A 12428-nucleotide genomic window follows, 5' to 3' on the forward strand; every position below is an offset into this window, starting at 1 on the left:
CTCTCAATTAAAAACTTTCCGACATTTGATCTACGTCCGCCTTTTTGCCTACTTTCTTTCACTCACTCGACCTCTCACCTTCGTCTGAGAAATCGTGTTCGGGCTCATATTTTATCTGCGTCTAAATAAGTGAGGTATTTTTTTTTCTTTCTTTTAATAACGAATATTGTATCCTTTCTCTCCCTGATTATTAATCCCCGGACGGTCAAGAGGATAAATATTGTTCATACTTCGGGACGTACGGAATATTTACGGATATCTCATTTCGAATATCTCTTTCAGATGCAAGTACATGCGGCGCCTTCAGAGATCGGCAATCGCGATGCACATGTATCACGTAACGGCGACCTTCACATTGCTACTCTATCACGACCACGTTCCACTTCCTACCCGCGAGCACTTGTTTATGCGCAATTAACGTCGTGTCGTAATGCTTTTTTCAATAATCCGGCAAAAATTTGCGCAAGCGTTAATTCATCCGTTAATTAACCCGTAAATATCGCGTACATAAATGCACGCGTGGCATTTGACCCGCATTTTAATTTACTTATGCTTACGTTTGAACGAACGTTTTATTTTTATATGTAATTATAAACTGAAACATGTTTTAAGCACAAAAATAATAATTCTCAAGCATTAAAAGAAATCTATATTTTTAAGATCGATTGAATATTTACGAATATATATTTAATTAATAAAACGAAAATATTTAATTGGAGATTTTTCCTTTTTTGATAATTACAAGTTCTATGTAACAAAATATATAATTTCTTATAATTTTGCACAATTTTGGTTTAAGATTTTATTAACTAACAAATGTGTTTTGATAGTCGCAATTTTTTGAATCGTAAGATTTCGAATATTTTATCAAACTAATAAAATATAATGTCATTAACATAAGTGCATACATTTTCGTTATCATATCAGTTGATCCCGCGAACACATGACTTCGAGGCGCGATAAGATAGTTTATAAATTTTACATTACGATCGGCATGCCGATTTTCACGAAGCAGGGAAAAATTCGAAGTTCCAAAAATATCTGTTGACGCAACTCACGACGAATATTTTTCTTCCTTCAAGCCTCGACCGCGCGGTGCTGCCGCTCTTGTTCGACGATTTTATCTTTATTCTAGTTAATTTACATGCTATTTGAATGGGCCATCGTTTAAAAGTCCACAATCCATTGCAAATTTATTATAGATTATACAGCCCCTTGTCCCGCTCTTTCGAATGTAAAAAAAAAAGTTGGAAACTATATACCTCTTGCTGTCTTCAGATCGTTACTTCTGGTTGATTTACAAATAAATTGAAAAGTGATGGCGAGTCTTTCATTAACCACTTGACAACCAAATCGTCGCAAATCTCACAATCGATCACGTGCTCGTATATTCCATATACGAACACTAGCACAAATTTCTCGTTAACCTCTTGTCAATTCGGTAGCGCGACGGGACGTCATTATTCGTCGTTTCGTAACGTTTATCGCTGAAAGTATTGAGACCTACGAAGAGTTCAAGTACGCACCTAAAGATTAAGACTCCATAATGCGCGTGGCGCATTGAAACGCTGAACAATATCGGTGATAACGTAAGCGTGATGATATATCACCACGATGCCTGTGACATCTCACGCACGTGGAATTGCGTAAGGATCGTCAACCCGTTGCGTTCGACTGTGAATCGAGCAGATTCCATTCACGATTGCGTGTTCATCTGATAATAAGAGAAACTGTGTCGAGAGTTGTTCTCGAAAGTCGAGCAATCAGACGCTCATCACGAGAGAAGTAATGACTCGAACAGTAATAACAGTTGTCGATGATACTACTCTTTTCAAGCACTTTTCTCACACGTGGTATCTATACACTGTAAAAAATAAAATGTTAATTTTATCTTAACTCAGTAAAATGTTAAAATTAACATTTTTGTGTTAATTTTAATATTTTTGCATATCTCAGAAAATTCACTATACGTCTTTAAGTTAAAATTAATATTTTATTTTTAACAGTATATATATCAGTCGATTGTGAAAGCAAAGCTGATTTAGGTCTATTTCAACCAATATCAATTAACTTTAACTTCGGTTTAATTTACTTTTTATTTTCTCTAATTTTAAGGATTAGAAAAAAATAAATTGAACCAATTAAGTTAATCTACATTAGTAGAAACAACGATTAGACAGAGACGATACACTCGGAAGAATATTGATTTGCCTAATAATAGAGATCTGTTCTAATACGGAAAAGGTCTAAAAAGTCAAAGTCGTAATCTTATATTCCGCTCACAACAACGCACGTGTGAACCATAATTGAGTCTATTAAATATATTATCTACGTCGCGCAATCTCGCAAAAATTTTTAATTGCTGGATATACTTCCTTCGCCAATTTTTTTATGTGCGACAGTTATTAACCGAAATAAAATTAAACAGAAATAAAATTAGTTTATAAAGTTCTACATATAACTGTCTTAGAAATGTTGCGCTTATTTGACTTTAAAGTTCCCCCCAAAATCTAACATATCGTTCTCTTATTTCAAGGGACAACTAAAAAAGGTGATTTTCGAGTTATTACTAATGAGTGAGATAAAGATTACTCTACCAATTGTTAAAAGTGAACGAGCTTAACTTCACAGTTTGTCCGTTAAAAAGTACTTGTCGTTCTTAAGATTTTCAAAAAAACATCTTTTATAAGAATGACATAATATTTTGAATTGTGTCGTTTTTGTAAATAAAAGAAGTCTTCTACAAAGAACATTTGGAGTTAAGATAGTTTCAGTGATAGAAGTTTGAGAAAGAAATTATTTTATTTTAAATTTAGTTATTTTAGCTGATCAATAAACTGTTGGTGATATTTTGAGTTATGTCATATTTAATGAATTATTCCAAATGTTATGATTTTGTAGAATATTAAAATCATCACAACTTAAAGAAGTAGGTTATCAAGAGTGAAAAAAGATAAAAATAATATCTGATAATGTTTCTAAGAGTATATTCTTTTTGTTAATATTTGACTAGTTAATAATTTTCTGTTGAGGCTCCTGAGTAGTCGTCACAGCCATATTGAATCGTGACGTCAGAAGTGAGAAATGACACGTTAATTTTTATTACGTCTCATTTATAAGTAAAGACAATTCGGATAAAACAAAAATGATGAGATTGCTTTAAAACATTTGTAAAAATGGATGAAAAATATGCTTATCCTCCCTGACAGTCAATAAATAATCGTAAAAAGTGATAAAAGGCACGTGTAAATGAAAATCAGCTACGCATGCGCATTGAATAAAAGCACTTCACGTGCCTTTTATCACCTTTTACACTTATTTACTGACTGTCAGGGAGGATAAGCATATTTTTCATCCATTTTTACAAATGTTTTAAACCAATCTTATCATTTTTGTTTTATCCGAATTGTCTTTATTTATAAATGGCACGTAATAAAAATTAACGTGTCATTTCTCGCTTCCGACGTTATGATTTAATATGGCTGTGGTGATTACTCAAGACCTTTAAGTTGATAAATGGATTTTTCCGTTTTCTAAAAAACTTAATTTTTTTATGTTGTGCACTTTTGAAGTAAGAAGACAATATCTTTTTTCAAATCGTAAAAATTACTAAAAAACCAATGTTTAAAAATCTATTTCAGGAATATGGAGAAATTTGTAACGTTGCTTAAAAATAATTATATATAAAATATACAAATGAGATTTGTTTATACTATCCAGAAATCATTTTTTTAACTAAGTAAATATATATAGTAAATAGTTTTTTAAAAAGCAAAAATTGCTAAAGTTATTATCTTCCTGTAGGCTTTCAGTATTTTTTTTCAGTAATTGCTTTCGAGTTTTTTAAACAAACATTCTAAGTTCTACACGTTGCATGAGCCTTACAAATAGACACATAACACTAAAACCGTTTACGTAGTACAACATAGTATGTTATCTATTTTTAAATAAATCATGATTCTGTTAAAAAGAAAATAGATCATTGACAGATTCTCGATTTCACTGCTCACGACTTCATTACTCGACGTCTCCAAAGTCAAATGTAGTATTGACAACTTTGTATGGAAAGTGTCGATAGCAGATAAGATTCCGCTTTACAAAACATGAAATTCAAACAGTATTAATTGAAACCAACAAAGTCTTTTTTTATTCGCTAATTACTCAAAAGCCATCAGTATTTTTGCATCGAGCGATGATCTATAAGCGTCCTAAAATCGTATGGTCGAAAAGAACAGCCGGTGGTTCGAGGACACGCTGTATTACGTAATAGCGAAATAAAACGTAAAGGAAAGTACCTTTCCTCTTCGTAAAAGAGAATTGAGTAGTCAGAATATTTTTTAAATTGATCTCCTCCCGCACTCTCGCAGATATAGTCAGTAATAATTTTTTCCCTTCAAACTTCCACAGGTAAATCGAATCATGTTGTTAAATAACGAAACTTTGTTAATCCTTCGTCTGCGATCATATTTTGCTCTCTCGGTCTCCAACCCAATTTTTTTATTTCTGTTCTTGGCTTTCAAAAAATATGAAAAAATTAAGGATTATTTTCCAACATCTCTATTACGTAAGACTTCACTACTATAATAAGATATTTTAGAAGGCGGAACCGGACCTCCACCCTTCTTTATTTCACAGAAATTTGAGAGTGAAGTTCGCTTGTGCCAAGAAACACCAGATTGTAGACGGAAGATTAAAAGTGATACGCGGTTAGTTTCGTGAGGAACTTTCAAAAATTTTAACGTCCATACTCGGCAGCTCCTGCGATGCACTTCACTGTTCACTGCTAGCTCTACTGAAGGAAAGTACCCGAGTGTGCGTGTCGTCAACAATCATAAATCTCGACTCACGTAAGCAATGTAATTGATCTAGATGACATCGGGCATTCTTTTGCACCATCTTTCCTTATCGTCCGAAAAGACGCCGCGTATCAGCAACGAGCTGCTTTTCTTTATCACGGAACAATACGATTATTATATGTATTGTTGGAGCTGTCGTATAAATATAGGATGTTTCTTCTTCCGCTACAGACTCTTGGATCAATTTGGAGCCGATCTTCTTTCCAATCTCATTACGTTACATAATTAACCCTGTAATCTATCTCTTTTTTAGCACAAACAAAATTTCACTCTCACGTTTCATCCTCATTTATGCTCAAATTTCAATTCTTATTAAATAAAAGTTTTAACATTTGAATTAAAGAAACTTAGATAATGTAATACACGGAAAGAATAATTTTGCTGAAAGATCCAAAATTTTGCTGGAGATCGGAAAATAATTTTGTTGGACTATCAAAGTAATTATTTAGAAACTAAAAAAAGATGAACAATGTTGCAAAAAATTTTGACATTTTAGAGCAGCCAGTTTGAGTTTCCAGCAAAATTATTTTCAGATCTATAGCCAGCAAATTTTAGACCCTTTTAGCAAAAAAGTAACCTTGAATTTTTTTTAAAGCTTAGGATGAAAATAAAATTGGGACCCAGATTGTAGATGGAGGGAGTAAAAAAATAATTGCAGACGGAGAGTTAATGTAATCAACGTTGATTACATCAATTAATCAATACATACCGCGTTTGTCACGAACCACAGTTACGCCAACCGATCTCGCGCGAAGCGAGCGAACAAAGAACCGAAAAAGCAGGAAGGCGAGGAAGTGGGAGAGAAAAAAAAACTCACTTCGCGCCCAATACGAGGAAAGTTCGTCGAAGTACAACAACCGGGAGAAAGAAGCCATCGCGCGCTCGTGTAAACAATTTTTTTTCCTCGGTGTTTTCGGGGCGGTTTGCACGTGCCGCAAAACACTTCAATTATCCTCCAGTCTCTGCGGGTGGATTTCGGGCTTCTCTCGTGTCGCGCACGTGTCCCTTGGCAACGCAGAGACATACCCCGATTACTCAATTTTCCCTGAAAGCTGGACACCGAGCCGGCTTTCCGTTATCAGAGGATTCCCCGAGAGACCAACAAACTGGTGAGCGCGACGGAAATTAGTCGGCAGACACGGGATGAATTATCTAACAGCCCGACACGTTGTGTAACATAACGACTGACTTCGTCACGAGATAGACGACGACTCCGGCTTAGGTAATACATGTTCAGATCTATTAAAAATATTAATGTGGAAAATATTGTTTACAGGATTCTAATGAACATTCCATCGCAAAGCTTTATGGAATTTAACCGTGTTTTTAAATGGAATGAGGAAAATCGTGCAAGAAATTGCAGAGTAAAAAAATAAAAAATTATGAAATCAATCGCATCGATAATTACAAGGCGTTTTCTAGCAAAAAGTGAGCCTCGATTGTCGACCTCCGCAAGATTTGCAAATGCAGTAACAAAATGACAGAACAAAAGATGAGTTCGTTACCATCTGTTGTTCGATCGAAGATGAAAAAGACTTTGAAAGTGTAAGATCCATTATAGAAATCTAAAATTGGCCGATATTGAAAGTAATTAATTCTTTATTCCAAGTACTCAAAATTTTACTCTCATTAGCCTTTTTAAAATTTGGTGTTATTTTCGAGAATCCTCAAAGTTTTTATTTTATTTTATTAATTCCTGTCTTTCAGTAATAAATTGGCCAGCATTACTCTCCAAAAAAATAAGATCACTCTTAAAGATTGAAAATTCTGTCACTCTTTTGCAAGACAAAAAATGATAGTGACCGAATGTTTATTCTAGAGTGAGATTCCGCTTGAAAGAATTTAGACAGTTCTGGGATTTCTGCAAGGGATTGCGATGCTGCGCAAGGTGCACCTCACGTAAACAAAGCCACGAGATCGCGCAGGACGCACGGAAAGGAGAGAGAAAGAGGGAAGAGTCGTTAGGTGCCGTAACACGTACAGCACTTACCACGTCATACATCCACGCGTCCATGGCCTCGTCCTCGTCCCACGCGACACCGAAAAATGCACGCACAGACTCCGTTTTCTCACGCGTGCACCTCCTCTCTCGCCGCCAGTCGGGACTAACGTTCGGCACCGCTCGTCCGACCGAATCGGCCCCGTCGTCGTAAACGTCCTCGCGTCGCGTCGCGTCGCGGCGCGAGCGAGCGCGTCGCCCGCGCGATACAAAATACTACACGCGCCGCGCGCACCGACGACGAAGAGGATGATGACGGGGACACGGCGATAACAACCACGACGTTCACGGCAACGCGCGCCGTACGCGACTGAAGGCGCTAAACACATCGGACGGCGTTAAGTGAATCCGCAGCGCAGCGATGCACGGAGGTGGATCGGCGCGATGCGGGACGGAGGCTCCGGACGGTCGCGCAGCTGCGTTGCGTATCGTCGATGCGACGCACATGCGTCGGGCCCGATCTAGATTTCTCGCGAGGTCCGCGAGGAAAACGAAGAATCGAATTTAGACAAAAAAAGAACCCAGGACGACAGCCTAAAGAACCATCATCCTGAATCTGAGGATATCTATGGAAAACAAACTTTTAATAAACGTTAGGTTCGCCTAAAAAAATATTGATGTGGCAGTCAAAGTGTCAATGAAGGGGCGTTTTGCGGTTCAACGAAATACGAGAATCGATCGTACGACTGTTGATGTCAAAATTTACGAATAGTAAAGTAGTAAATTTTTATAAATATTTGTTTGAAGAAGGATTGAGTAAATATTTACTAAATGTAAACTTATTTGATACAAAAACCATTAATTTGATTAAAAAGTTGTTAAATCAAATATCAAATAGTACAGGACTCTTAGTTTTTCAAAAGACAATACAAAGAAATATAGGACATATAAGAGTCAACGTAATTAATTTTAAATGCACGAACTATAATATATAAAATGTATAAATTCTATAAATAACACATTGTAAAACATGATTATCAAGTTTTAATATAATGACTGTGTATTACGTATTATTACTATCCGACTGGTACACTACCTATTATATTTTACACAATGAATTTAACGAAGTATATCTTCTTAAGAAATGATAACTGCGATCACGTTGAATATCATGAAATTCCGAACAATCAGTCAGTAAATCGCTTGCAAGTAATTCATGGTCTCCGTGAAGCATTTATCAATATCGTTATATAAATTAGATATCTTTTATCACGATTTTTCTATATATATGATGATAGAAATAAATTTTAAGGTTGTGAATTTTGTTTTATCTGAGGATGGCTCAATCCAAGAGCCGAAACATGTAACGTGTTACGTAATGTGTTTTACAATGTGTTATTTATAGAATTTATATACATTTTATATATTATAGTTCTTGCATTTAAAATTAATAACGTGTTGACTCTTATATGCCTTATATTTCTTTGTATTGTCTTTTTAAAAAATTATTGAATGATATATCGAAAAATACACGTCCATTTCTATCAATGTAGAAATTCTTAGTGGACGATCATTTTCCGGTCCTTTACTACACTTGATGGATCATTCGTTCTCGAATTAATTTTCATCGTTTTAATAAGTACACAAAATTTATTAAGTGATTATTACATACTATTTTAACATTTTTAGAAAGTATTTATAAGGTTCAACAGTATTTAAAAAAAAATTGTCAATTATATATTATTATTATTAAATATTATATCTAATTACTTGATACTCCTAATTTTTCAAAGAAAAAAAATCGCAGGACACGAATGACCCAATCGTGTTAACAAAGATTAACTTTAATCTCAAGGATTTACTTCTTATCTTGTTTTAGTTTTAATTAGAAAGAAAGTAAGTTAAACTGAGATTAGAATTAATCTAGAAAAGGACATCAGAGATACAACAAAGTACCGAAATACAACTTCGTTACATTTACCTCGGTTTAACTCCCGATTGTCGCCAACCGAAGGAGTATGTGTTCCGAGGTCAAATCGATTGTTAGTCTCCTAGTTCTCGCGACTACAATATAATTTGATATCAACTTTTGCTTCTAAATTTTTTATCAACCAAATTTGTACGTAACGATCATTTGAAAGTACTTAAGAACTGTATCGCGCTGTGTTGACAGGAAAAGGCAGAAGATGTTATAGGTTTTGTTTAGTCGGCTGTACTTTCTCACACTATTTAGACTCGATTTTTCATTTGCTGATTAATTGATTAAGCTTAACCTCACTCTTAATAATATAAAAATTGTATTTTTCTATCTGTCACCAAATTAATTACCAAACTGATAGTTTTGTAGTAAATAAGTTTTAATGTATCACCTTTAAAGTTTAGTGATTACTCATAGCTAGAAAAACACAATTTTTACATCGTCATCAAGTTAAGCCTAAATTACAAGTTAATTAGATAATGAAAAACCAGGCCTCTTAAAACGATTTGTTATAGACATCAAATAAAGAAATGTCACAAAGAACTCTGTGGTACATAAAATAACAATAGCTGCATTTAGCAGAAAAAGTAGCTTTGCAACTGTTGTAAGATTTTTTAATACGATTGTTTCTTCTAGTTTTTTGCTGAATCTAAATGCATAAATGGATAAATCACATTAAAGAATCTTATAACAATTGCAAAGCTGTTTTTTCTGCTGAATATAGTCAATACACAATATACATGTGTTGAACTCAGAAATGATTATACTATAAAAAACTACTGGAATGTTTTTATGCTAATAAAAAGAACTAAATTTATATATTACGCAATATTATCATATTATTAAGATACATATATTAATAACATTGTACTTTTATGTAACGTCAGGAAAGTTTTTAAGTCTGTAAATTTCTCCGTTTATTTTATACCGCTTGCTTTATTTTAATTTAATTTTTATTACAGTGTTGCACCAAAGTTTACACTATACACAATGACATTATGCTGTATTATGTGAAATAAACGATGGCTCTTACTCTGAAGTAATATATCGTGCAGTTGCACATTATTAGGCAATACCGAAGTATTTTCACCTTATCGTATCTATTGATAAGACAAAGCGACTGTTTTAAACTAAAACACAGATGTTACCATTTTTTCGCAAACGTTGCATGCAATGTCATTTTGGATAAAATCATGGTCACGAACAATCGGTCATTAACATTGCAGCCCTCGTATCACCTTGATACGGCTCGCGTTTTATCGTGCCAACTCGAAGCGACTTTTTTTGTATCTCTATATACATTGATTTATATCCTCTCTCTTTCTCTCTCTCATTTTTACCTCAAGCTCCACCCTTTCCGAGAAGCGAGGAAGCAGCAGACACTCGTAAAACATTTTCCTAGACTCTAAATAAATATATTTATATATTTTTACGTAATGTCAGATAAATATTCTCTTTTGTGCGTATATGTGTGTAAATGTGTATTTACGATTATGCAATTTTCGTCATATCTATATTAAACATGAAATTTATTAATTAATATTCAATTTTGTATAATAAATACAAAAGGGTTAAGAGCAACAGCAAGTTCTCAATTGCTATTCAATTGCTATTTAATCGTCCTTACAGTATACATTAAAAACAAACGTTTCGACCATCGAAGACCATTCTCAGTGTTGTTGGTAAAATTATGTCCTAATGACAGAAAATATTTCTTCTAACAAATTTGTGTTTGTTTTCAATGTATATTGTATAAGGACGATTAAATAGTAGTAATTAAGAACTTGCTGTTGCTCTTAACTCTTTTCTATTACAAATTTGATTTTATTTTACTCAATTGAGCGTCGTTTTTTGAATATTATTAATTAATATTATTTATGTGTGTGTTTATCAACAAAATATGTCTCGCAAACTTCGTTAATCTAATAAATAAACAGATGCATCCTTAATATTTCAAAGGACAATTTCTAGATACATGTTTATAAAAATATTTATATTAATAGCTATAAGTTATTTATATTTTTGTATCCATCAGCAAAACGCGTGTCTTAAAATTAGCTAACTTAATAAAAAAGATATATTCTTAATATATCAATTTTTAGATCCATGTTTACAAAAAAACTTTCCTGTTTCCTTTCTATTCGATCGTAAAGTTCGCACATCGCGTAGTTTATTGGAACCTGTGTTCCAGATATCTGCGAGCCCCGGTGCCGAGTGGCATTTGCGTACGGACGAATTGAATTTTCCCTCGCGGGAACGGGGGGTAGATCGATTGAGCGAAACGCGAGCCGCGTCGCGCTCGGAGAATCGCCTGGAGAAATCGCTCGATCCTGCGCGTCGGCCTCAACTTGATACGTTACTGGCGTTCGGACGCGCCAATGTGTGTATATCACGACGGTGATAGGTGAGTGGGTGGCGGGGGCGGTGGAAGGCGACGGCGGCCGCGACGGGAGTCGCAGAACGTGGTGGGGGGGAAGGGGGTGGAGACGTCGGTGGCCTTGAACTTGACTGCCGTCGCTTTTTGCGCACAGCCGTTGCGTCGCCCGCCTAAAACAGCCCACCGGCGTAGAAACGTCGGACCTCGTGCGTCTACCCGTCGACGATGACGACGACGTCGCGCCGTCATGAGGAATCTTTCTCAGACATATTTATTCTTCGAATTAGAGTAACAGTATAAGACATGTTTAACGATCCATTCAACAAGTTGAGATCTAAGACCGAGAAGTTCTCGTTTAATAAATTTAATTTAACTTTAGCGTTAATTCAACGGGGTGTATAAATAAATCTTTAATTATCATTAATGAAGGCTTCTTTCAATAACTTATTAAAAAATTATCTACTTCTTCATGCTTCTCGTTGTGTCTTTCCGTTCGTTGTTATACTCGGCACGTTTAAATTTCAATTAATTAAAACCGGCTTGTACTACTCCCATATTAGCATATCTAATTTTACAGTCATATAATTGTATTCCGATACTTAGAATTCAGTCTAACAGTTTTATTACATCCACGATTCCTTCCTTTCCTGATTTATATTTGAATCTGTGTATTTATTCATCGGGCAAATTAAAAATTATACTTAATTCGCGCGCGCGCGCGCGCGTGCAACAGCGACTCGAGGTGATCGATACGAGTAACAGGTCAACGCACTTGGTAATTTTTTAATATCTTGTTAACTCTTAACTTATTCAGACAAGTTTACTGAACTTTCTCCGTTAAGAGAATCTCAATAACTCTTTAACTCTAGATAATTTCAATAGAATTATTTTGATATATATTGAACATTTCATTATTTACTTACTAATTACAGACGTTACTTCTCTTTTAATTTAAGTTAAAAGATCTTGAATTTCCCCAGAAGCGCTATTGGCAATAATAGCCAAACATTGGGCCCCCAAATGTATCCTCAAGGTTTAATTAATCCTCAATATTATCAATAAATTGTGCTCCTGGGATCTTTTCTCCAATACTTAATGAAGAGTAGAATATTATCCTGTATAGTAAAAGCATAAATTCAAATATTTTCGACGACCTTACTTCAACATTTTTATACTTTCGTGATTTTTTTTTTTTACAAAAGACAAGTAAAATTTTTATACGTAGAATAACAGGAATAATCGATTTATGTATTAAAAAATTATACGATTCTATTCTAA

General features: G+C 34.5%; 1 protein-coding gene across 6 annotated transcripts in view; it reads right to left on the bottom strand.

Annotated features, from left to right (window-relative positions):
- The window catches only part of ERR (estrogen-related receptor), a 28111-nt gene that overhangs the window by 12387 nt on the left and 3296 nt on the right, over positions 1-12428 (bottom strand). For 5 of the 6 annotated variants that reach the window (XM_018502510.1, XM_018502508.1, XM_018502509.1 and 2 more), the window contains exon 1: positions 6847-7141. The exons of the other annotated variant lie outside the window; for it this stretch is intronic. In XM_018502510.1, the coding sequence (XP_018358012.1) occupies positions 6847-6870 (24 nt within the window). In that variant the 5' untranslated portion in view covers positions 6871-7141. Of the gene's footprint in view, positions 1-6846; positions 7142-12428 lie in introns of those variants that run through there. 6 annotated transcript variants of the gene reach the window in all.

The sequence above is a fragment of the Trachymyrmex cornetzi genome, unplaced genomic scaffold (genome assembly GCF_001594075.2).
Source record: "Trachymyrmex cornetzi isolate Tcor2-1 unplaced genomic scaffold, Tcor1.1 scaffold147, whole genome shotgun sequence".
NCBI classification, from domain to species: domain Eukaryota; kingdom Metazoa; phylum Arthropoda; class Insecta; order Hymenoptera; family Formicidae; genus Trachymyrmex; species Trachymyrmex cornetzi.